Below are 25,983 nucleotides of genomic sequence, written 5' to 3'. Positions count from 1 at the left end.
TAATATCCAACAGAGAGTTTATTGGCATAATTTCTCCAGAAAGAGGCTGGAAGACTTAGCAAATTCAAACTTTAACATTTTTATCAAGAGTCCCAAAAGATCACCCTTTCCCCTCCCATCATAACCACCAACTCCAATAAGGCTTTTTCTACCACGGGAAGTCAGGGCGCACAGAGCAGAAACAGCACAGGCCAAACCAGCAGGCACATGATACACGAGTGAATCAACTGAGCAAGCGACCGCCTTGGAGCCATCTTTGTTAAGGGCAAAATAGGGTGCTTGTGACACTGGAAAATCCAGAAAAGACAGGACTATTGTGATTCTTTTGAAGAACTGAGGGAAGGTAGATGGGGTAGGAGGGAGGCTTTCCTTTTTTGTTTTCCTCAGAAAACATGCAAAGAAAGGCTTTACAAATAGCTAAGATTACATAAATATCAGTATCTCCCAAACTTCCCTTTTCAAAGATGGCCACCCCTGCGGTCCATTCAGAGGGAGCACGCGTGGCAGAATCTACTGGGTGTGGATAGAGAGACAGGCAGCGGGAGAGATTTAGTTTTCCACAAAGGTTGTTAGTTTTTTTCTTTTTTTTTTTCCTTTATTGATGGGATTTAAAGTGCATATAACTGAAGGCAAAGTCCAAGGCCTAGAGAAAGATATGAGGCCCGAGAGAGAGGCTCAGAGATTCTAAAGGCAGCAGAAGGATACCCACCTAAAAAGGCTACTTGAGCTGCAAAAAAGATGGGAGAGAGAGAGAGCAAATGGGAAAAAGAGAAAGGGGGTTGGGGTGGGATGGGGGTGGGGGGAAGCATTTGGGAGGAAGAAGACAAATACCAGTTCAGAAATTCAGACAAGGATGAGCAGTAGAGCTAATTTCTATCCCTGGTCGGAAAAGATGGGCTGACCTTAAGGTAGGAACATTTTGGGGAGAACAGTTGCCTCTGGCCAGGACACAGCACCCCAGGGACCCTTCAGATGGAGTAGTGGTGGGCCTGCTCCAAACCTCTGTCATGGTCTTCCCCGGAGACCCAGCGGGGGTCTGAGGAGACTGCAGCCAGCCAGGAGAAGTCAGGGGATGGGGACCTTGATCAGGGGCCTCCCCAGAGCTCCCCAGTGGAAGACAACTTCCTCATGTCCTCCTGGGCTGTGGCGGGGCCTACTCACCCACACAGGCCGTGCCGTCCTCGTTGGGCTCATAGCCCCGACTGCACCTCTTGTTGGTCCGGCACCTATAACTTCCGTACGTGTTGACACACACGGGCTTGTCTCGAGGGCACACGAAGGGGAACTGGATGCATTCGTTGGTGTCTGAAAGGTGAGGGGAGTCACTCACCAGGGAGGTGTGGGGCAGTGGGTCCTTGCTCAGGCTCTGTGGCCCCACCTACTCTGTGACCTCGGGCATGTCCTTCTCTCCAGGCCTCAACTTCCTCAACTTTAGTCCTTTTGGCTGGTTCGTTCTCTTCTTGACCTCTACATGTTGGGGGTGTCAGGCTTGGTCCTGGATCTTCTAGCTACCACACTTTCAGTAGGTGGTCCCTTCATACGTGGATGATTCCAGATTCCTATCTCCAGCCCCAACCTGTCCCTGGGGCTCCAGACTTGTGAATCTAACATGCATCTCACGCTCAGTAGGCCCAAAATGGAACTCTAAGTCCCCCAGCCCTCAAACTTCTTCCGCCCCGACCGCATCTCGCCTAAGTCCGTCACACCACCGTCACCCACTCACTGCTCGAGCACAGACAGGAGCAATGCCTAGTTCCTCCTTTTCCCTTACCTCTGCAGGCAATTTTGCAACAGACCCTGCCGTTCTGCCCCCATAGGACCCCTCTGTCGGTCCGGCTCCTGCTCTGCCACAGCCCATCCCAGCCTGCACCACCTGTTGCCCGGACGTCCTCAGCCACCTCCGGACCGGCACCCTGGCTTCCACACTTCCCTCCAGTCTAATCTGCAATTCAGCAGCCAGGCTAATCTTCTGAAAATGTGAATCACACATGCCACCCTCCTGCTTAACTGCAAAGGGCCCTAGGAACAAAACCCGGACACCTGGAGACCCTCCCTGACTTAGTGCCTGACTCTGCCACCGTCTCCAGGGACGCCAGCCTCCCTCCCATTCCTTTCACATGCCAAGCCTTGTTCCTGCCTCATGCTCTTTGCTCCTGCTCTTCCCTCAGCTCTTTCTGGGGCTGGACCTTCTCGTCCTTCAGGTTTCGACTCAAAGGTCTTCTCCCTGACCACTTCATCTAGAACAATCTCCAGAGACACCTTGCTTAAAGGGTTCTTAGCCCATCTCATCTGGCTGCCAGGTCACACGTTTGTGGTTCCCCTCGCTCGAGCAAACGCGGCTGTGGGCAGGTCCTTGGCCTGCTCCCCCGGCACCCCGCATGGGCTCATAAACATCCGCTGGGTGACGAGAAGGACGAGGTGGCCCGGAGAGTGACCTCACAGGGTCCCGCCGGTGCTCATGCAGACGCTGGAATTTCTGTTTACACGCACAGTCTGTGTAGAGTAGCCAGGGCGGGGACACGGAGAGTGGAGGGGACTCCTTTCCTCCCAGGCCACCCTCACAACTGTCATCCTCCACTTTCTCACTGGTGGCCCTTTGCCCACGTGGCGCCTTCCACCCGAACACTTTCTTCCCTCTCCCTGCCTGGCAAACTCCCCATCACCCCCAGGTTTCAGCTTAGACCTTGTTTTCTCTGGGGGCACCTTCCCTAGCTGGTGTAGGCCCCACCTTTGGGCTCCCACGCCCTCCCCCCCAGCCCTGCTTGCACCGCGTGGTCATCACTGTTTACCCATGTGCCTCTCCCACTGGCTCTAAGCTCCGGGAGGGCAGGGGCGGTGTCTGTCTTGTCGACTCGTGAATCTCAGGAGCAAACCCGCTGGCCTGGGACGCGGGAGCACGTGCACAGTGGACTCGGGAAGAGTGCTGCCTGAGGGTCTAGAGGCAGGAGGCGTCCTTGACCTGAGCCCTCCCTGCTGGTCTCTGTCATGGAAGGTATTGGGCTGAGGGTCTTTTAGAGGCTGGGCCTCCTGGCTGCCACTCCAGGCCTTGGAGGACTTTCCGAAGCTCCCCGGGCCCTCACAGAGCTGCCATCCTAGCGGAGTGGCAGCTACCTGCCCCCCAGTTCTGCACGAGGCTAAAATGTCCCTTCTGTTCTGTGACCACACTCCACAGCCTGGTTTGCTCCAATGCCCCTGGTGATGCCTGTCCTTGTCCACCAGCCCCTGTGCCTGCTGCCCTACCGGCTGGCCAAGCCGCAGCCGCCAGCTGTCCGCGGAAGACGCACGTGCACGTAGCCACCGTGGCCGCCCGTAGCCAGGCCTCCCCGCGAGCGCTGTACGCGCTCTGTGTCTCCTCCCCATGCCCGCTCTCCCTGTGTGCACGGCAGGAAGCACTCTCAGTTCCCAGAACAGCAGTGACTCAGCCTGCTGGCCGCTAACATCACTCCCACCTTGGTGAGTCACATGGCAGTTGTCTGGGCATCTGGAGCCCCAGGGACAAACAGCGCACTTCCCTCCCCCCCTTTCTCCTCTGGTCTGCAATCTGAGCTTTGCCAGGGCTCAGGCTGACGTTCCCCAGGGAGAGTCTGGCCTCTTCCCCCTCCCCTGGTACCCTCGAGCAACTCACCCATGCAATGGCCATTTTCCTGCTGGGAGAATCCTTGGCCGCACTGCAGGGTGGGCAGAAGCAGAGACATGAGTGAGCGGAGAAGATCCCACCTCGGTTTCTGTCCTAATCACAGCCACAGAGCGGCTGTCACCTTGACCCCAGAATGAGGGGTGCTCGTCGCTCTGGGCCTGGGGGCAGCCCCTCCCTGCCAGGACTCCTTCCCTTGCACTGAGACTAGTGGGCTGGGGGAAGGACGGGAGCACATTCATTCGGACGCCTGCTCGTCCTGCTCCCGTGGTGGGATCCGTGTGCCTGAGCTGGGACGCCTAACAGAGCCTGCCCCTCTTCAACTACAAAGCCCGGCCTAAACTGCAAGTGGAGGGATCACTCTGAAGCCTGCCCTCTGCCGAAATTTCCCCCATTCTAGGGGCAAAGTCTGCAAATTCCAGGGAGTCCAGCTGCAGCCCATGGCGCTGTGGGTGGGGCCTGCTTTTCTGGCTCTGAGGCCCGGACACCCTCGCTCACCTCCAAGGGGGCTGGGTCCTCAAGTCTGTCCTCATCCCGGGGGTAGGGGATCTCCAGCACCGAATTCATCTCCTCACTGGCCACACCCCGGCTCGCCATCTTGCCGTCTGGCCACGTCACCTCCACACTGCTGGCTTCATCCTTCCCTGTGGGACAGAACATAGAACTGAATTTTAAATTCTATGTAATTTTAATTAATTTACATTTCCAAAGCCACACATGGCGCAGCTCTAGAACTTACGTTCCAGTGGATAGGCCAATCAGCATGAAGCTGTTTTAGGGGAGAAGGTAAAGCCTGGTGGTAAGCAGGTTGACTTTGCAGTCCTGGGTTCAGATCTTGGCTGGACCACTTGCCTGCTATGTCAGAAAGAACATGGTGAGGGCCGGGCATCTGGGGGACCTGGGGCCAAACTCCAGCTCTGCCGCCGACTTGCTGTGTGATCTTGGGCACGTCACTGTATTTATGTATTTATATTTATATATAGTCATAGCCTGCCAGGGGCCATGCTTTCTTGTGCCATTGGGAATGTGCCTGCTCTTGGGGGGGCCCCACTCTGGTGGGGATAGACAGGTAAGAAAAGGAACAGAAAAATAATGTCAGATATTGACAAGCTCTGTGAAGAAAACAAAAGTACAGCAAGAGGGTAAAGAGGAACTGGGGGTTGTTTGGGGGCCCTTTCTCGTCAGGGTGATCGGGGACAGGCTCTTGGGAAGAAGGCACTTGAGCTGAGCTCCAAATAAAAGCTGAGGTGATGAAGAACGGGATGGTGGAAGGCCCAGGAGAAGCACCCTTCTACAAAGCCACGATGTTTACAGAAGCTCATGGTGAGGCCCAGAGAATATTCACGGAGAATCCATCCGCACACATCCTTAAAGCAACGTGTCACCTGAGGGGTGGAAAGCAGCTTGGAAAGATCTGTGGGGGGTTTAGGCGGTGTCAGAGCGGGCCCCAGCCCCCTGCTTAAGGCATCCGGGCTATCACTGCGGCAAGGACAGGCTAATGGTGATGAACTGGGGTGGGCAGGAGGAGGGGGCTGGGCCTCACCTGTAGGGAGAGGCTCTTGTCCTAATCGGTCACCTGGGAAAGAGGGCAGTGCTCAGCCCAGGTAGGAGAGAGGGTGCAGCCCCTGGTTATCACCCACCAGGGATGACAGATGTGGGCCCGGTGCTCAGGGGCCCACAAATCCAGTCATACCCTCAGGCACCGCTCGTGGGCTGAATCAACAACACGTCACCCACGTGTATGTGCTCCTTTCCCCTTAATCTTTGCAGATACTCAGAAAAACAAGGGGAACCGAAGAGGCTGCAGAATTTATAGCAGCTCTGGGTCCTCGTTGTCCACCAGTGGATTTTACCAGGATAGCTACTATGGGGGCGGAGGGTAGCCGGTGACACATTTTCATGTATAAACGAGATTCCTGCATTTTAGGAAAGGGTTGGCAGCCACAACCAGACTTTAAGGGGAACGCATGTGTAGACTCCCCTGTGCAGAGGCCCCGGCTGGGGCGGGGGCTGAGACAGCCTGGCACGGAGCGTCCCCGGGGCACCTTCCTCCCGGGGTCCTAGCACGCTACTCAGGGCCTTCCAGAGAAAGCTGCACCTTGCCCAGCGCCTGGATCCTTCCTGCACTGGCCTCCCCTTTGCCTTGCTGCTGCCCTGCTCTATGTGAATGAGGGCGGGGACCAGCTGCCACACTCAGAAGCGTCAAAGGTGAGCTGCCCCTGCCTCTGTGGGCACGGCGGGGCAGCGGCACCTGGGAGAGGCTCCCGGAGCAGACCCAGAAGCCAGAAAATATTTCTCATAAACCTCTCTTCCCCTACTCCCTCTTTCTGTAACAATTCCTTTTGGAGGAGGGGGGTGGACATGGGATTGGGGGGTATCAGCTGTAGGTTTTCTTCTGTGTTTTGAAATAGTCGCTTGACGTTAAAGACACCTGGCATTTGTAGGTTGTACAGTGCCCAAATTAAGTGGCATATATAAAAAGTAAACATTTTTCCATTAAAAAAGGAGACAAAGGATAGCACATGTTTCTCACCTAAGCCAAGAGAACAGCTACACGAATACATTTTCCAGCCTGACTTCAGTGCCACAAATAACTCCGAAGAGTCACCGAATATTCATAGACAATCACACGTTTACATTCTGGGTTTGCAGCCTGTCGTTCTGAGTCCTGCTTCCCCCGTCCTGCACACCCAGGGAGGGGCCGGGGCTATGAGACGAGCAAGCCCAGGAGAACACGCCTCAGTAGAACTTCCTCCTCGGCTGCTGATTGTTTTGCTGACTTGGGCACCCTCTCTGGGGCCTTACTTTCTTCATCTGTAAGATGGGCGTGTGGCCTAGAGCTCCAGCACTCCTGGGGAGGACCGTCCTTCTTTGCAATGTGAGCCCTGGCCCGGCCGATTGTCCCCTTAGCATCCCCACCTCCACCATCTCTTAGACATGGGGGGCACCCTGTAGTTCCCAAAGCACCTTCATTTGCCGGCAATAACACTGGGGGTAAGTACCCCAAACTGTACCAGCTGATCTCAGGGTTAGCACTGGGTCCTCTTGGCAGCACCATGGGGAAAGTACTAGATTCCGAATTTCCATTTTAGAGATAAAGGGGCTCAGACCTGGGAAGGTGATGTCAATGGCTCGTGGTTGCCCAGCGAGATACATCTGACCCCAAAGCCTTTGCCTGTAATCTGCTCGCTTCACCCCCATGCCTGGCCCCACTACTGGCCAAGCATCGTGCGGGGATCTGGGATTTAGCAGCAAGGAGATGAACCCAGGCCCCAGCCTGTAGGAGCTGCATCCCGTGGGGGCAATGAACACAGTGATTGTAATGAACTGGGAACAGGCCGCTGTAGCATGGGTGCCACTTGGTGGGAGAGGCGGGCCTTCAAGTCGTCCGATCTGGGTGCTGCAGGAGTAGTAGGAGTTTGTGAGGCAGAGAAGGGAAGGAAGGAGCAGCCCAGGCAGATGGCATGGCACCGTACAGAGGTATGAAAAGGTCATGTGTATTTGAAGATCAGGGAGAAGTTCGAAGAGGGGGAAGCAGAGCATGTGAGTATGTATTAGGCGGCGGGCGGCGGGGGGAACGGGAGGAGACTGGGCTTTGGCGCCTTCGCGTGTGAGGCTGATGTGAATCCTCTGACTACCCTGCAAGGTGGGCGTTCTAGCCCCACTCTCCAGGTGTAGATATTGGCAGGGTGAAGCGAGTTGCAGGTGTCTGAGCTAGGACTGAAGCCCAGGCTCCTGTCCCCAGGCTTGGCTGTTCCCTCTCAAGTCCCCAGATGTCTCAGGTCTTTCCAGGCACTGTGCAAGGGCAGTGTTGAAGCCGTCTGTCTGCCAGGGCTGTGAGTCAGGGAGTGGGGCTGTGAGCGGAGGAGGCCCCATTAACCAGCACAGCTGGGAGGTCAAGAGCAGCAGGGAGTCACCTCCCGCAGCTTTTAAAGGACAAAGGCCAAGGAGGCACAGAGAATTGCGCTTTTCAGAAGAATCACCAGCAAAACAGATGGTGGGAATACAGTTGGTGGAATATTTTTGCACTTTAATAAAGCAATTTTTATGTGGGCCACTGAATGTGCCTTCCCTAAATGAGCACAGCAGGCTCGGAGGCAGCTCTGTCACTCGCACACAATCAGCTGCAAGGAAAGTGGTGTGTGTGTGGCAGGGGTGCCTTCAACGATTGGGGCGGGCTGGCCAGTGGGTGAGCCCCTATGGGGGCTGCTAGGGGCCAGTAGATTGTGGGTACTTGTTCTCACTTTCTGGGTTTGGTTGAGCGGCCTCAGCCCTCTGCAGAGCGGGAACTGGAGAGCCAGGGTGTGGGATACGGAGGGTGGGTGCGTGCAGGCTGGGAGGCGGGTTCCAAGCAAGCAGGGTGCGGTGGGGCCCTCCACAAAGGCCGTGAGCAGAAATGCTTGTGGATGAGCCCAGCTGGCCATCTGCACCAGAAGGAGCAGGGAAAGGCCAGGGCAGGGTGCAGAGGCGGGGTGGAACGAGGCCAGGGGCTCCACGGAGCCGGGGTGGGGAGTAGGGTGGTAGCTGACGCTGCCCCGGGAGGGATGGTTCTACAGGGTGAAGCTGAGTGGGCCCTCTGCGAACCCCAGAGAATGAAACATCCATCCGGTGAGGTCCCTGAGTTTTTATTGCGTGGTGCGAGGCAGCCCAGACCTTGGGAGTCGAACACACAAGGGGCGGAGAAGCTAGTCCCTGACCGTGGCTCAGTGCAGAGATGAGCAGAACACACGCGGGCCGAGGAGGCAGGCTGCTGTGGGACACATGCGCATGACCACATCCGTGTCCCTGTCCAGCACCCTTGCCACACCTCGCCTCAAAGTCACAAAGGGAGGAAGGGATCAGGGTCAGCTGGGGTGAGTGGGAGTGCTGTGAGTGCTGGAAGGGAGGCTTCCTTGGGTCGTCTTCCCTCCAGATCACCCCCCCTGCTCCCGGCACAGCTGGGGGCCCCCCATCTGTGGCTTAGTCATTCGGAACAACAAGGCAGGCCTTTCTTGCATTCGTGTTCCGGACTCACGCCTTCTCACCCCGAGCTCCACAACACAAACTGCTCAGAACCAGAAAGCGTCGAACTGCCCATCAGTAGGAGACTTGCTCCATAAATGCCGAGTGCCCTCCCACGGTGAAATACCGAGCAGCACTGAAGGGAAACAAAGGACGGGCGCGCGCTTGGCATGATGTCCACGTTATATTGTTGAGAGGGGGAGAAAAAGCAAGTTTGGAAACCATAGGAAGAGTATATTTGTTGGAAAAAATCCCCCGAGGAGTATTTATCTGTGACTATACTCCCAGGCCTGTTGCATGTAATGAAAGCATATCACGGAGCATGGATGTGGGAGCGGGCCACCCCCACCACCGTACTGAAGACTGCTCCCCACCCCCTCCACATTCCTGATCCCCTCACCCTGTTCTGCATTGCCTTTTTTCATAGCACTTAACATCTTCTAACATTTTATACATTTACCCAGGTATTATGTTTATTATCATATGTTTCTGCTACTTCCGCTAGAACGTAAGATCACCCGCGGCAAGGATCTGTGTCTCGTCAGTGTTCGGCACGTAGTTCGTGCTCAGTGAGTCAGTGCTGACGAAATGAATCAGATGGTACTGGGTGGAGGGAGAAATGTTTACTCTTCACTTAATATTCAAAAGATAATGGTGAGATTATGGGTTCTTTTTCCTTTCTTTTTAATGATGTTGTGATTTCTAATTGTCCTATAATCAACATACACTGTTCTTACAATCAGGAAAACCATTAAATCCTTCTAAGAACGTGTGCAAGCACGGGTCTCCCCGCAGGGCTCCTGGTGCAGGACACCAGCCCTGCCGGGCTCCCGGGGGGCCCTGCCCCGGCACAGCATAGCCTGGCTTTGGCTTGCCCGGCGGGGCTGCAGACCCCCGTCTGATCTGCCTGTCCCCCTCCAGCCTGGCTCTTGGCTCTGCCCCCCCACCCCCCAGGTTGGCTTTGGCCTCCCTCTCTAGGCTCTGCTCTTATCAGATGACTCGGTTGTGTGGGCACACCGAACACTCCCATCTTTGGGCGTTTGTTCAAGCCAGGCTAGCCCCTGGGATGCTCTCTTCCGTCACCCTCCATACCTCCTAAATTCCTACCACCCAGCTAGACCTCGGACTAGGCCCGTGTCCTTGGGAAAGCAGAACTATTTCTCCTGTGCTAGTCCTCGCACAGCCCCTGGGCCAGTGTGACAGGACGTTCAGATCTGCCTTGCCCCAGAATCCCTGTGTCCATCTGCCTTTTTCACTGGACCGTGAGCCTGGAGGGCAGGGAGTATTTCTTTTTTGTCTCATCTGTCTCTTTCCCACATCCTCTCTGCGTCTTTTGGTTTCCCTAGCTCCCTGTCTGTCTGCCTGGGTGCCCCACCTCTCTCTTTCCTCAACTCTTCCCTCTATCTGGCCTTCCCTCTTGGCTCCCTCTCTTCCCACCCCATCGCTGGCCCCTCCGTCATTCAGGAAGGCTTGTGCTATGCTGGGTCCATGACGGAGACCCTCCTGGATTGGGGGTCTTGGAGCTGCGGGGATGGAGCCCACCTGCTCCTGGCTGTGTCCCTGCCCCTGGCCCTGCTGCCTGCTCAGCCGCCTCCAGGACTCCCACTGCCAGGCCCAGGGCTGACCCACAGGGACCAGTCCCCAAGAGCAGCCTTCCTTCAGTGTCTCTCTGGGAGTGGATCCTGGCAACGGAGAGGAGCCTACAAGGGGACCCGTGGAGCAGTTTGAGCCAGAGTTCAGAGCCAGAACAAATCCCCTGGCCCTGCCAGATAGCAAGGATTGGCATCCAGGAGGGGCTCCCCAGCCGGTGCAGCAACTCTAACCCTGAGTATGGGAGGCAGGTGGCTGTGGAGGGGCACGGGGGCTCTCGGGTCCCTGCGATCCCACCAAATGACCTGGCCGAGGCTGCCCATTGGAAAGCACGTCTGTTATCTTGGCAGGGGCAGATTCTGGCCAGAGAGGAGACCCAGTGAGGCCCATAAACATGTCTTAAAATAGCACAGGCCGTCCACGGGATGTGAGGCAGGAGAACCTCAGCTCCAGTCCGTCCTTACGTTGCTATGTGGAGCCTCAATTTCCTTACCTGTACAATGGGGTGGGAGGTGATGTCTAGCCAGACACCTGGATAGACATCCCACCTAGGACACCACGGCAGTCACCCTGGTGATTGGATGGCCTCACATGGGTCGCTTCGTAACTGAGGGGACATGGATGTCCAGGAAGACAGAGGCAGAGCAGGAGGACTTGGCTGGCTCTGCACAGAGCAGCCAGGGGAGGTCAAGCCCTCAGGTTACAGTGGTCAGTCGTGACCAAGGAATCAGGGTCCAAATCTAGCCCTGTCTACTTTCTGGAGGTGGGATTCGGGGCAGGTTTCTTAGCCTGGGCCTCAGAGTTCTGACCTGTGTAATGGGGTTATGATTTCTCGCACTGTGGTAAGAACCGCGGGAGGTATCTTGTGCAGAGCCCGTCGCCCGGCACCCACCGAGCGCTCAATGACAGTCGGCTACTGCTGTTTTGTGAGGGAGGACGTGTCTTCAAAAGTCATCCTGTACTTGGCCAGCTGAGCCACAGTGACAAATGCTTTAACAGCCAGCCGACCCATCCAGCGCGAAACAGCCCGAGAACAGGCTCGTATAACCAGGTCCCCTAAACATTTATGCTTCTTTTTCAGACGCGTGAATATTATGCGTTCCTATAAAAGCTGGAACACACACACACAATGTGCGGAAACAAATACAAATCACCTAGTCAGGCAGGTCTGGACTCGCGTGTCAGCTCTGCCACCCCTGTATCACGTGACTGTGGCGGGTTCCTTCACTGCTGCGATCTTCAGTTTTCCCATCCGTAGAATGGGGATAAGTAATGCCCATCTCACAGGGGGTCATGAGCATGAAATGACGTAATAGGAGCAAAGTGCCACCTGGAACAACTGAGAATTACTACGTCAGTGCAGCCACTCGGAATCACTGTTCCTACTTCCCGCATTTTCTTTCCATTGTTTCCTTTGCCTGTATGACGTGTGTATAATATTAACATACACACGTATATTAACTTCAGACCATATTGCCTAACGTTAATATTACGTCTCCCCATGAGGTGCTGATGCGTGGGGAGGGCGTCGGACTTCGAGTGCAGGTGTATTTGACTCAAATGCTTTCTTAACCATTGTGCTTTAGTAAAGGCACTCTTGGCTCCTCCACACTTTTTCCAGGATTGCCCCTCCTCTCAAGGAGCCTTTTTAGACTCCCCTCCCCAATTCCTTCCCCAATGCATTTCTTTAAAAACATTTGATGTTGAAATAATTCTAGATTCACAGGAAGTTGCAAAGATAGCACAGAAAGGCCCTGTGTACCTTTCCCCCAGTTTCCCTCAATGGTTAGAGCTGGTGTCCCTATAGCACGATACCAAACCCGGGAGAGCGACGTCGGGGCCATGCGCGCGCATGCGCGCGTGCGTGCGTGGTTTTATGTCATTTTATCACGTGTGGATTTGTGCAGCCTCCACCACAATCAAGATACAGGACTGCTCCACCACCCCAGAGCTCCCTCAGGCTGTCCCTTTATGGTCACACCCACCCCTGGCAACCACTGCTCCATTTTCTGTCTCTGTAATTTTATCATTTCGAGAATATTATATAAATGGAATCAACAGTATGTGACTTTATGAGATGGGCCTTTTTTCCCCACTCCCCATGATGCCCCATGATGCCCTTGAGAGCTATTCAAGTTGCTACGTGTATCAATAGTTCTCTCCTTTTTATTGCTGAGTAATATTCCGTGGTGTGGACGGACAACGTTTGCTGACCCGGTGATCTCCTACGGGGCTCATCCCGGGTGCTTCTAGTCTGGGCTGCTGCCGATCAAGCTACTGTGAATAATCTTGTATAGGTTTTTATGTGGACAGAAGTTTTCATTCATCGGGGATAAATACCTCGGGGTGCGATTGCTGGGTCTTATAGTAGTTGTGTGTTTGGTTTTTTCTTTTTAAAGAAACTGCCAAATGACTGTGCAGAGTTGCCGTACCATGTCGCAGTCCCACCAACGATGCTGGGGGGGGGGGGCGGAGAGCGAGTTTCTCCGCATCCTCGCCCGCATCTGGTGTTATCACTGTCTTGTTTTTAGCTGTTCTGATAGGTGTGTGGTGACAGCTCCTGCACACTACAGATACACTGGACAGCTGCTTAAGTGCTGTCCGTATATCTGTGCCTTTATACATATAAACAGAGAGTACGATTTTCTTGCTTCCCCTCCTCCACACGGGAACCAGTTTTCACCCCTGAGGGTGAACGCACGGCCCTGGAGAACGCGCGGCTTCTCTAAGCCTTTTAGCTCAGGGAAGGCACCAGGGGTTTGGCGAGGCTCTAGTCACCAAGCTGGCTCCAAGAGGCCAGGAAAAGAGCTGGTTTGGGCAAGTCCGGTACAGGCCAATGTTGGAGCAGGGCCCTGGTCTTGGACACAAGGAGGATTAAGTCCTCTGACCCCCAGGTGAATGAATTCAGCGGAGGACAGCGGCAAGGGCCCCTGCGAGGGGCGGGGCATGGAAACCTCCCACTGGGGCTCAGGTTCATTTCGGAGCAGGGTTGCGCGCGTGGCTGGTGTCTGCCATGGCCGTCACCAGACCTGGAAGTACCGTGCACCCGGCAGCTGCTGGGGCTGCGAGTCGTCTGTTACGGAGCGTGTGTCAGGCCGCATTTTCAGGAACCCACCGTCCGGGTGCAACAGCTCATTGCCCCCTGCCCCCGGCCCCGACTCACCTAAGCCGAAGTGTGCCACGGGCTCCATCTCACACAGGTAGCCCGAGCCCCCGTCGATAATCCTCAGGTGGGCCCCGCTCTTCTTGGTGTACAGCACGACCTTAGCTCCCCTGGCGAAGGCCCCGAACTGGGTCCGAGGCACCACTCGCAGCCAGTTGTTGCTGAACCCCTGCAGGGAGGGAGGAAGGCAGGTGAGTTGCAGGAAGGGCAGGGAGGGAGGAAGAGGAAGAGAAGGAAGAGAGGAAGAAGGCGAACGAGGCAGACTGGCTGAAGTTTGGAAAGAGAGGCCCTGGGAAAACGAGGGAAAAGCCCATAGACTCCGGAAAAACAGTTTTGGGAGCAGTGTCTGGGGCAGGCAGAGGGGCCTCTCCCACCGGCAGCCCTTCTTGGAGTCTTACTGAGCGGCTGCAATCTATTCCCTGGGTTTCCATTTCCCACCACGCTGGGCAAGCAAGCATCCCGGCGCCTCTGCCCTCGTCCACCTTAGACCCAGGGGAGCACACGGGGCCAGGCTCCACGGGTCCCGGGGTCCATGCACACCTGGTTCCCCCCGGAAGACAGACAGCGGCTGAGCCATGGACTCCCCGTGGGACAAGATGAGGTCCAGCATCCCGTCTCCGTCGAAGTCTGTCACCACACCCCCTGCAACAACGCAGATTTCACTCTGGCCATCAGCCAGGAGACCCGACAGGGAGAGGGGCTCCCGACCATGGCTGCGTTGTGGTGCACGTGCCCCCGGGGAGGGGGGAGGCCGAGAGCACAACGCTAGGGCAGGAAGCCAGCCGGGAAGCCCCTCTCCTCCGCTTTCCCACAGCCCGCTCATGCCAGGAAATCATGAAGGGGGGCTGCCTTTCCTTTCCCTGAACTTCTGCACTGAGAATGGGTGCAAATCGCTTAGACCATGAGGACTTCTTCCTGATCTTTCTATTATATACGCCCTTTGTCTTTGCAGTTTTTGTCAATGTGTCGTGTTCGCACATTCATGGTCTCCTTTCGGTCCTCACTACAACACAGGTGAGGAGGGCAGATGTCATTACCCCTTCTGTGCATGGGCAGAACTAGACCCAGTAGATCAAGCGCCTCTTCCAAGACCACAGGTGAGGCACGGCAGGACCGGGGCTTGGGACTCCGGATCCAGTGCTCTTTCTCTGCCGCCAGGCTGAATGCCAAGAGGGGAGGGCTCGGACTGCAGGACCTGCAGCCTCTCTTTTCCGTCCCCTCCCGCCACCACAGCAGCTACCACCCACGGATTTCCAGAGCCCTGCCCCTGCCCCGACGCTGGAGAAATGGTCATCGTCTCCTCTGCTTCCAGCCTGGGGCTCCTGGGGGCTCACCCTGCCTTAGGGTGTCAGCCTCCAGCATGGCAGGGAAGGAGGGGTCCTGCTCAGTGGGGCTAGCTGCCCCATCCCCCTCTTGCCCTCATCCCGTGCGTGGGTGGAGCTGAGACAGAGGAGTGTGGGCCTGAGCCCCCAGGTGCCCTCACCTGTGCCCCGGCCCTCAGGCTCCAAGGCGTCACCAGGATTGAGCTCCTCGATGAGGGGGTCACCATGTTCCCTGCGGACAACGCTGCAGGAGAAGAGACAGGTCATTCAGAGATGAGTAACATGCTGGCGAGGCGCCTGCGGGCCCCCCTGAACCCAGAGGCCCACTCACTCCAGGCTCTGTCCCCGGAGCAGCCCCCAGCCCCACCGTGCACCGGCCACCACCTGGACACCTGCGGAGCTACTCTCTGCTCACAGAGCCTGCCTATACCCTGCCTGTTCCCTTCCTGGGTTTTAATTTACGTTGGTAAATATTGATTTTTCTTTCTCTAATGGATGAATTATAGACAGCCCGGGGAAGGGCAGTTGATGGATGGAGAAGGGGCAGGGACGCAGCTACCTTCAACTGACCTTCCCTTTCCTTCAAGTGGCCCTGGGCTTCTGAGCTCTGGGTGTACCCAGGATTCGAACCAGTCAGATGCTGCTTCCGCTAAGCCCTCCCTGATCGTCGTGCTGGAAGCGGCGCTCTCCTGCTCGGCCTTGATCACTTTCCGCCTTGTGTTAAATCTGAATGAATGCGTCTGTCGCCCCAGTTAGACTGGGAGCTCTCTGCAGGCGAGGACCACGCGTTCCTCATTCTCGCATTTCCCACAGCACCAGCACAGTGCATGGCTCGCAGGAAGCTCCGAGCACGTGTCTGTGGGTGGCGTGGATGAAATCCAGTGGCCAAGAGGGCAGAAAGGGGTCCCTTTGGGCTGCAGGGGCTCTGTCTATTTTAAGCTCTGAATCACGGTAATCTGCTTCAGAAAAGCCCACTGTGAATGTCCTGCTCTTTCCCCACACTGAGCTGAATGCTGATGAAGGTGGTGAGCTTTCCTCCGATTTTCCTCACTCATTACATTCTCACGGCCTTGGGTGCTCTGGCCTGGATGTGTGGAGCAATGCTGGGGCAGCCAGGGGGCTGGGAGGGGTCTGATCACTCGCCCGGCGACACCGCGGGCGGCTCTTGTCTGCCCGAGTCACAGAGAGTCACCTGCGGGCTGAGATGTGGCCAGTGACTTCAGGATGGGGCAGGGGTCCCCTGAGCTGGAGCCTGGGGGGCTGAAGGGCAGAGAGCGAACGGAAATGCAGGGGGTGTGCAGAGCCGAGCAGCGGCCCTGGGAGAACCCTCTGTCCGCCTGGGGCATCTGTGCTGAGCACACCCACGTGTGTGGTCTGGGTGGAGGGTGGCGTGCCTGGTTGCACGCGGGCATGTACATAACTGGTAGAGGTACGCGTGCCTCAGCCTGCCAACAACCACGTCTCTTTGACCCCCTGTGTCCTGCGGACTCTGCCACAGCTGGGCAGAGACATTGCTCAGTTCAGGCGACAATGCTGTGAAGGGTTCCTAAAGGTAACCCCAGCAGTTTCACCGCATCGATGTATTTGCCGAACACATTCTTCTGCAGGGATTTCCGCGCGCCGTCCGCCGCGTGGGGGCCTGCAGCTGTGGTGTGCGTCAGGAAGGACGGAGCCAGGGGCCGTGACAGCAGGGAGTCTCACGCACAGCGCCAAAGGCCAACAGCAGAGGGGCCGAGGGGAGGGCGGAGCTGGGCAAGCCCACCCGGGCTTCCTGGAGGAAGGGTCAACTAAGCTGGGACCGGAAGGATGAGTGTGGTCCCTCAGAGGAAGAGGGAGGAGCAAGGGGCAGAGGGGTTGGGCAGTCTGAGGGTCCAGGCCCGGTGCAGCTCAGAACCCAACAAAGCTGGTGGTGTCTGGAGCTCAGCTGTAAATGGGGATGGGGAGGGCGATGAGGCTGGGGGCAAAGCGGGTGTGTGTGTGTGGGGGGGCAGTCGGCTTCCGAAAGGTTTCAAGTGGAAGAGGGGTGTGGCCAGATTTGCAGTTTCAACCCCTTGCTCTGCAGGACTAGCCGGGGACACAGTCCCCTTCAGAGCCAGAGACGGGGAGCAGCATAGGGGTGAAGAGACAGCACAGATCAGAGGCATGTTTCAATGTCAGCAGTGTGACCATCCGTATCCTGGCTGGCCTTGGAGAGTCCCTGTTTGCCTGCTGTCCTGCCATTAACAGGACCCCTTACACTCTCTAAGCATCTGGTTTGGGTGATGAATTCCCTGGTTACCCTGCTCTTTATTGAAAGATCTCGGGCTCAAGCACACGGAGGCTTTGAGTCCCCAGTATCTCCTACAAGGAGACTCCCATGTTCCATCCAGCGACAGCGACAGGTTGGGGCCAAACTTGCAGAGCTGCCCGCGGAACGGCAGCCCCCGCTGTAGCCTCTCGCACTCTGGGCTGCGTGCTCGGGACCCAGCCATCTGCCGCTGGGACTTGGAGCACAGCCGCGTACCTCGGAAGTGGCTCTCACTGCTGTGGCGTGGGGCCACTACGGGGTGACCCTGTCCTCGTCCATGGCAGCCCCAGGCCAGCCCGCCCTTGGGGTGGCCAGAGGGAGGCTGGGGGGTGTGACAGAGCCAGGTGGGCAGGCGGACAGGGAAGTGCCTGGGTTCTACGGCCAGAGCGATGAGAGCACTAGACTCCCTCGTGCTCAGGGGCCCTGGCGAGTGACACTTTATTAGCCAGAGAAGGAAAGCAGTGTCTCTGTTAACGAGCAATTGATCTTTCGCAATTAATCTGGAAGTTGTGAATAAGCTTTTTGCAAGGCACCTAATTAGTAAATCTAGTGCCTTCGGGGGGTGATTACATCCAGTCAGGATTGATGCTTTGTTAATAATTATATTTTAAAACATGCTTAGTCACAGCTCTTGCCTTTTATTAATAGTTGCCCCCCCACCCCAGGGTAGGGGTTGCAGGCCCCGGGGAGCTGAGGTGATCCGGCCCATTTCCTGAATCCAAGGCCCCCTGCTCCACCTGCCTCCTCTCCCCACTGGCTCCTGAGCCCAGTACCATGTTCTAGGCCAGGAACAGTGTTGTCTCAGGCCACATGGGTCCTGAGGTTCCCCAATAGCAGTTCTCAAGCTCTAGAGTGACAAGAATCCCCTGATGCCCAGTGCGCTTGTTAAAAATAGAGATTCCTGGCCTCACCCCTGGAAATGCTGATTCAGGAGAACTGGGTGGGCTTCTGTACTTTAAATAAGCACTTGGGGTGATTCTGATGCCGATGGTCCCCGGCCCCTCTTAGAGAAGTATTGCCTCCGAACATCCAACCTTTCCTCCCCAGATAAAGAGGCTTGCAGATTCCTTCCATCTGTCACTCCCTTTTCCTTGTCTACTATTAATCGTCTTATCCAGCATTTCCCAAGGGATGTTTTGCAGAGCACCAGTCCCAAGAGGAAAATCTTTGAAAGAGGTGTCCTGTGGTCTAATCTATTTGGAATACTGCATCTACCTTTCAGAAAGTAAAAACACTCATGGTCATGTTAAGGCTCTGAGAAGTCCCGCAACCAGTAAACCTGCCTGTTTGCTTACCCCAGGCACACCCAAGCAGATTTGACTCTGTAACTCCTTTTTGTGGTAGTGTGGATTTCTCTCCTGTAGAGCTTGGCTTCTGGGCACACTTTGGGCCATGTCCCTCTGCCCATTTCCCCCGCAACAGCAGGAGGCCGGCTTCCTGCCCAAGATCTGCCCTCCATTCCACAGCCTCTTGCTCAATCCCTCCTTCCCTCCTCTCTGTTCGTTCATCAGGGGACCTTCCTGCACCTCAGTCCTGGGAACTCCCCTCTGAGTCCTACACCTTCCTCCCCGACTCCCAGCCCGCGAGAGTGAGAGGCCACTGGCCAGCCTAAAGCACCTACCGGAAGAGCCGGTTGGCTGAGGAGCTGCGGTGGGCAAAGTTGTTGAAGAAGATCTCCAGCTCCTGGTCATTGTCAAAGTCGGCGGCGATGACTGTGCGGACAGGGGACGGCATGGAGAACTTGGGCGAGGCAATGTCCTGGCAGGGGAGAGGGTGCAGGTCAGCAGACAGAGGTCTGTGTGTGTGGGGTGACACTCTGTGTGTGGGTGCAATCCAAGAGAAGAGACACCGACCGAACACCTCCTTTCTCACCTTCCCTGGAAGGGAACTGTGGTGGCTGCACCCACGACCACAAAGATTGCTTGTAGGAGGACAAGGAAGTGAGAGGGACAGTCCAATTCACACCAGCGAAGCACCTGGCTGTTCCCTGGTCAGGGTCACACTCAGCCCTCCCATCAGGCACTTGAGGCAAGGACAGACATTAGCATTCCCATTTTACAGGGAAGGGGATTGTGTCCTGCAGGAGGGAGGGGGGAATCCCCCGTGGTCACAGCTAATGATGGGGCGGTAGCTGGGGCTTCTTTCTCAAGATGCTATGCCCTTCCTCCTCTGTAAGAGAGTCAGAAGTGGGGGGGTGGGGGGCCCCTGGAAAGTGCTGTGCGTTTGATCCAGGCTTCTCTGCCGCCTAGCTGTGTGATCTTAGGCAAGTTATCAAACTCTTAGGTCTCTCTCCATCAGTAACGTGGGGATAGTGGCTCAGGCCGTGGGCACCGCATGTAAAATGCTTGGCAAGCACTGGGCGCGAAACAGGTCCCCCAACGTCTGTCCTGGCCTTGCTCACGCGCTCAGTCCCGTGAAGGCAGCAGAGGTGGCTTCTAGCTGTGTTTCCGCTGTTAGCTTGTGTTTTTTTCTTGGAAGTCTTTCGATTTTTTTGGAGACTCTTGCTTTGGGGGTTTGCAGGATCAGATACACCTGTCCCCGGTTCACTGGGAGACCTTAAGCCCAGGAGAGCCCAGCTTGGACCTCAAAGTGCTGACACAGCCTTGGTGGACCTGGCAAAGGGTTCCAGGTGTGGGACTTCCTTTGAAATAGAAGAAGCGGCGTGGAGAGCAACCTTTTGATTTTAAGAGTATCCATCACAGATGGTTTTGTCCCTTAAAGATTCTAGCAGCCTGTCTAAATCTCAGGGCCCACGTGGAAAGGGTTGGGAAGGGACAGTTATTGTTTCTGGAAGTGCCCCTCTGCCCACTGGCCTGGCTCTGCTCCTTGGCCTCTCACTGCCCCCCCCCCCCATCAGCTGCAGGAACGAGCCAGCCTGGGGCAGCCGGTGAGCTGCCTGTTCTGGGGAGGTGGGAGGGGGGTTGTCCCCATCAGCGCAGTAATGAGGCTGATTAAGAGCCTGGCCAGTTGGCCAGGGTGGGCTGAGCAGGGCCCTAAGAGCTGGAGGAAAAGAGACCTCAGGCTCTCTAACTCATCATTATTCTATCGATCCTATAAAAATGGAAACCTCCAGAGCTCCCTTGGGGTTGCCCCACTGGACGCCCGGGGTTCCGAGACAATGGACGTAAAGCGCTTAGCACAGTTCCTGGCACATGGAAGGCACCTGATAAACGGGGTGTCTATTACCATTATTATCGCTCCCGTGAGCTCGGGGAGGGGCACCAGAAGGCCTGGCCCGCGTTCCTCAACTGGTGTCTGGGCCTGGATCATTCCTTGCTGGGGGGCTGTCCTATGCAGGATAGGACATTTAGCAGCGTCCCTGGCCTCCACCCACTAGACGGCAGTCGCACTCATCTCCCATTTGTAACAACCAAGAATGTCCCAGACACTGTCACATGTCCTGGGGAGTAAATCACCTCCCTAACCTTTGTTAGGACAAAAAGCTGGGGGCACCTGGGTGGCTTAGTTGGTCGAGCATCTGACTCTTGGTTTTGGCTCAGGTCATGATCTCACGGGTCGTGGGATCGAGCCCCATGTTGAGCTCCATGCTCAGTGGGGAGTCTGCTTGAGGATTCTGTCCCTCTGCCCCTCCCCCAACTCGTGTGCTCACTCTCTCTCTAAAATAAATCAATCAATCTTAAAAATAACAAAAAGCTGAATAAAGATGAAAATCATCCAGAACCCCAGGATCAACTGTCTGAGTTCAGGGCACGTCTCCTTCTCACACAGAGAGCCTGGGTCTCAAGAGGGGGAGCAGCTGGGCCTGAGCAACCCCAGCGGGCTGCCTACAAAGGAGGAAGCTTGTGGTGGTGACGCAGACAGAAGGTTCCCAGAGACTCCCCTGGACCCTTAAGCATTAGGCAAATTCTCGCTCCCGCAGGGGATTTTGGCGAGACCTAGGTACCTCCAGAACCATCCGGACTTGCTGTGATCAGGTTCAACCTTCCTAGGAGAGCTCCCTGAGAAAGCTCCAAACTCCAGCTCATTCGGGGGGGGGGCACCCCTATTCCTGCCGCCCAACAGCCCCTTCGTAGAATTCTTGGCATTGCAGTCTATTGACAGCTAAGGAGGGGACACACAGCGAGGCTGGAGGTCATTTTGACCACCACCTGCCATTTGTCCTTAGGGGGCAGCTGTTGGGAGCTCCGTAGCCTCAACCTCCCCCGTCCCTCTCTTCCCACTGCACCCTTAACCAGGACTTAAACTTGAAAAGATCAGGTTTTCCAGGAGCCACCTGGAAAAACGCTGCCAATGCGGGAATGAAGCCCAGAGCCTTCAGGGCCCTGTTCTTGCGCACTGTGGGAAGCTGCTGTCCCTGCTGTCCCAGGGGCTCTCTCTGCCTCGGGCACTAGAGACGGTACGGAAGCCCAGGCTGGAGTCCATCACCTTCTCCCAGATATTACCTTCACCGGGGCTGTCCTGAGCCTCCAGGCCCTGCAGGGCCACAAGCCCCTTCTCATCCTGGTGGGAGGCACAGGCAAGGCCGCACCCCCAGGGCATGCCAGGGCCACACGCCCGTGCTGGGGGCTGGGAGGGGCTGGCAGAGGGTGGAGGTCCCTGCTTACCCGAAAGCGGCCCTTCCCACGGGCGCCCGTCTGCAGGTAGAGCCGGTGAGGGCCGTTCCAGTTGCCGTAGACGATGTCCACTTTGCCATCGCGGTTGAAGTCAGCCAGCGCAACACCTCGCCCGTGCTGGTGGGGGTCGTCCACACCTGCAGAGGGGGGCGGCGGGAAGGGACCCTCAGGGGACCATCCCCTGCGAGGTCTACGAACGCTCGCCTTGCTGGAGCTCATTGGAGAGCAACGGGGAGGGTGTGCCGACCCTGCCCTCCCCGGAGCAGACGGGGAGCCGCAGTGGCCAGCTCAGAATTTCTCCATGGGCGCAGGAGGTGGGACGGCCGTGTGGTTATGAAGGGCACCAGGCTGGCCTTCAGCTGCACATGCCCAGCAAGCACATAGTTTTCACTCAGTTTTGGGGTAGCGCGGGTAGGGGAAGGACACATGGAAATTCTGGAGGACCAACGGCCTCTCCAGCCATCCCCACGCTGCCACTGGGGTATAGCATGTTGGTCATCACTCTTTTGCTTAAATCTCTCCGTGGCTCCCCAGTACTGTTGGGTCAAATTCAAATTCCTGCCTGGGGGGCACAAGGCCTCCCGCCCACCTTATCTGCTCTTTATCTGATACCCCCCCCCCCCTTACTCAGAAGCTCTGGCTACCTGTGTTCCTGCCATTCCTCAAATGGACCTTTCTCGTTCCGGCTTCTGGGCCTTTGCTCAAGGTTCTCACTGCTCCTGGAATGCTCTTCCCCTGGCTCTTGGTTACCTGGCTCCTTGTTTTTCTTCTGCTCTCAGCTACTATGTTACCTCCTCAGGGAATCCTTCCCTGACCACTCCCACGAAATCAGTTCCTCCCAGCTACTTTGTTATTTGTCCTGACAGAATCTCATTCTTTCCCTCTTCTACGCTGATCACAGGGGCCATTATGTTCCTTTGTGGCTTATTTGCTTAGCGTCTGGTTTCCCCACTAGACCTTACACTCCGTGAGGTCAGGGGCCGTCTTCTTGTTCCCCTGTGTTCACGCAGCATCTGTGTGACCTGGTAGTTTTCAGCAAATACTTGCTGAATGAATGAGGAGACATAAATAATTTGACAGAAAGCACCTGGGGATGTTGGCGACAGCAGAGGAAATGCCACATCATAACCCAGAAACCCACAGCGTGCCTTGGGAGCTCGGGGAAGAGAAGCTTGTGTGTCCAATGTCGCCTGCCTCTGCTGTCCCTGCATCTGCCAGTGCGCACTGAGCTGATCCTGGGGGAGGACGGGCTGGTTTTGCCCAGAGGGACGGCCTGACCTCCTGGCCGCCCGAGGCGGATATGTCCGCTCCGGCCCAGCGTGGAGCTGAGAGGCGGTGGATGCTGGCTCTCAATCCCATGCTGACCCTTGTGGAGGACAGAGTGCCGTTGCTCCTAGGCCCTCAGAGATGGCGGGCGGGAGGACAATATAATGGGGGGGGGGTCACAGCATCCAGGGCCCAGGGAGCTCTTGCCGGCTGCAACTACAGAGCTCCTGGGGATGGGAGCCAGGAGAAGGTGGGGGTAGGGCCCCCTGAGAACCTTGGAAGCTGAGTACCCTCTTGGGGGAGGAAGGATCTGGACGATGGGGTGTGTGTGGGGAGAAGAGGCAGTGAGCCCTAGGCTTGAGGAAGAGGCTTTGCCAAGAAGTGGGGTCAGCCTCTAACCTCTAGGATTAATACCCCATTAATTCTCTACAAACTCCCCAGGCCTAACGTCGGTGGCCTTCTGTGTCAGCCCATTTCTCTCCTATCTGCGAGGCACCCCGACAAGGAGCTGGTTCCCTTCCCTGGGAATAATCGGTGCCAGGCTGCATTTCACAGCAGCGTCTGTTTGGATGATGAATGCCCTCTTGACATGTCTTGTTAAACCCCTGCAATCATTCTGACTTTCAGTTACGGGCCTAGCACCTTTCCTCTCTCCTCCCGCCAGATACCTTCTCCCACTCCAACTTGCTCGCTCACCTCTGCTCCCATCTCTTTAACACCTTATCAAATCCTCTAGGCTTTCTCCACCACCACCTCCCCTTCATTCTGTGATTTTTCAGCAATGAGAAAATTTGCTGCCGGAGTATATACCACTGTGGAATGTGTGTGTGTGTGTGTGTGTGTGTGTGTGTGTGTGTGCGTGCGCACGCGTGGGCAGGCCAGGTGGGAGGGCAGGCCCAGGGGAGTGGCCTCCAGCTCTAGCTTTGCCCAGGAAAGAGAAGAGGGAAAGGCACGAGAAGAACTGACTGGCTACGAGTGGAGGGGTGGTGTGCAAAGTGGGCACTCGCGAACAGAGAGCGGGGGATTAGGTACTTGTAAGTCACAGAGGATAGACTGGCAGACGCTCAGGGATTTGATGCTAGCTGTCAGCCCTAGCTGGAGCTTGTAGGACCTTTGATCTATGTGTCTAATTCCCGCTCACCTCTTCTTCGGGAGGCTAGAGCTCCTCCCTATGCTGCCTGGAAAGGGGCGAAATCAATCCTTTCGTTGGCACGGTGGGGAGGAAGTGGGTGGGGAGAAGTGGTTGAAGGACAGACTGATTATATTCACAAACTTTCATTAAGTGTCCCTTCTGCCATTCAGCCAAATTTCTTGGGTGACCACTGTGTGCCAAGTGTTGTGTCAACAATGAACAGTACAGCATGCAGTCCTTGTAGACACAGATTATTTTAGAGACCTGATTGAGAAGTACATGGAAAGGCAGTGTGAATGCAGAGGAGGGAGTGCGACTCTGCCAGGTAGCACGGAGGGAGGCAGGAAAGGCTTCCTAGAGCTGGGTGTTAGAGGAGAAATAGAATTTCTGCAGATAGAGAAAAGGGAGAAGGCACTTTCAGGCAGAGAGAATGGCAGGTACAAAGGCCCTGAGGCACATGAGGGATGAGCACAAAGGGAAGAAGGGGAGCAGAGCTGGGAGCCTGAAGTACTATTTTGTGTGGATTTTAGTCTCCGTCTTACTTAGCTATTTGTTTGTCTGTTTTCCCCTCTAGAATGTGGATGGCTGTGTATGTGCGGCAGGTAGAGTAGGGTGGTATAATCTTGTTGGGGTCGGCATCCCCAGCTCTTAGCTCCACCTGGCACTTAGCAGGGGCTCAATAAATGGTTACTGGATTGAATTCAGTGATTAAGGTGAATGTGGGGAGGAGACCTGGAAAGAGGCAGCGTGGAGGGGAAATTAATGCTGAGGACTCATGCAGGACTCAGAGGAACGTGGGCCAAATCTAGTTGCTGGCAAATGGATAGCGGTCAGGAGTTCCAGTCCCCCCCTTTCCCCAGCAGCACACATCGCTTCTGGCCTGAGCCTTGGGGGATGTGGGATTGAAGGTGACAAGCAATGTTTCCCTGTGGGGTGCGCACGGTTACTGGTCCCGGTTTCCCCGAGGCCCGCAGGGCCATGCTGGAGGGGGCGGGGTGCCCAGAGGCCCCCGACGGTCTGGGGCACCGAGGGTGCAGGGCAGCAGCCACACTCACCAGCGCTGGCAGCAGCATCCACGAAGGTGCCATCACCCTGGTTGTGGAAGAGGAAGTTGGGCCCGTTCTCGTTGTCACAGAAGATATCTGAGGCACTGTTGCTGAGGATGGGGCCCACGCTGACACCCCGGCCCCCTAGGAGACGACATCAACCCACAGTGAGTGGCGGAAGCAAAGCCTCAGGCCTGCGAGGAGGACGAGGGTGCCTCTGAGGCCTTTGAGAAGCCGCTATGGCGATGCCTCAGAAGAGCTTTGGGGGCAGGGGGAGATTCCAACCTTCTGGATGCTTCCCTGAGCCCAGATCTGGGCTCGCAGTCCTGTACACTTGTGCAGAGGATGCCCACACTGATGATGAGGCAAGGGAGGGGGTAAGACAGAGCCACTTTGTGCCAAAGCCATGATGCCATGAACTACAGAGGCCACCGTACAGATCCTTCCAGTCCCTTCGGAGGCTGACTCACCACAATCCCCCAGCCCCGATCTACCCACCACATTTTGATCAAGTCACAGATTTTCCTGACAACCCCCACCCCCACCCCCACCCGAGTCATCCGTACACCAGTCGACACCGGTGTGCTCCTGTCCTCAGAACATAGACCACTAGGCCGGCTAAGGCTACAGGATGCTTTCTTGACTTTGCTGATGGAGTAAACAAGTGGGAGCAACCCGGAAGTCCATCAGCGACGACTGGTTGAATGGATTGTGCTGCATCCATGGGACAGACCTCTCTGCAGCCGCTGAAAAGACTGCGTGGACCCATCTGTATTGACTTGGAGGAGTGCCCGTGGCATACTGTTAAATGAAAAAGCGATTCCCCTCCCCGCTCTTGTGCTTCTCGGTCTCAAATAAATAAATAAAACCTTTAAAAAAAAATGAAAAAGCGATTCACCAAGTGATACTATTGTGTCATCTTAGTTTCATTTAAAAAAAAAAAGGAAAATACATGATACTTCTGGAGG

The 25,983-nt window shown here is 56.1% G+C and overlaps 1 protein-coding gene across 1 annotated transcript in view; it reads right to left on the bottom strand.

Moving 5' to 3' along the window:
- The window catches only part of CRTAC1 (cartilage acidic protein 1), a 135,676-nt gene continuing 109,693 nt past the window's right edge, over positions 1–25,983 (bottom strand). The window contains exons 6-15 of the mRNA XM_087862830.1: positions 25,025–25,159; positions 21,563–21,708; positions 18,619–18,755; positions 14,872–14,954; positions 13,927–14,030; positions 13,389–13,557; positions 4,133–4,278; positions 3,626–3,668; positions 1,162–1,305; positions 1–727 (exon numbers count right to left, since the gene is read on the bottom strand). Coding sequence (XP_087718956.1) covers positions 609–727; positions 1,162–1,305; positions 3,626–3,668; positions 4,133–4,278; positions 13,389–13,557; positions 13,927–14,030; positions 14,872–14,954; positions 18,619–18,755; positions 21,563–21,708; positions 25,025–25,159 — 1,226 coding nt within the window. The 3' untranslated portion in view covers positions 1–608. The remainder of the gene's footprint in view (positions 728–1,161; positions 1,306–3,625; positions 3,669–4,132; positions 4,279–13,388; positions 13,558–13,926; positions 14,031–14,871; positions 14,955–18,618; positions 18,756–21,562; positions 21,709–25,024; positions 25,160–25,983) is intronic.

This window comes from Ursus americanus, chromosome 6 (assembly GCF_024610735.1).
Source record: "Ursus americanus isolate L20-20 chromosome 6, mUrsAme1.1.p, whole genome shotgun sequence".
NCBI lineage: Eukaryota > Metazoa > Chordata > Mammalia > Carnivora > Ursidae > Ursus > Ursus americanus.
The sequence above is the reverse complement of the archived record's forward strand: the minus strand, read 5'-3'. Positions and strand labels throughout refer to the sequence as shown.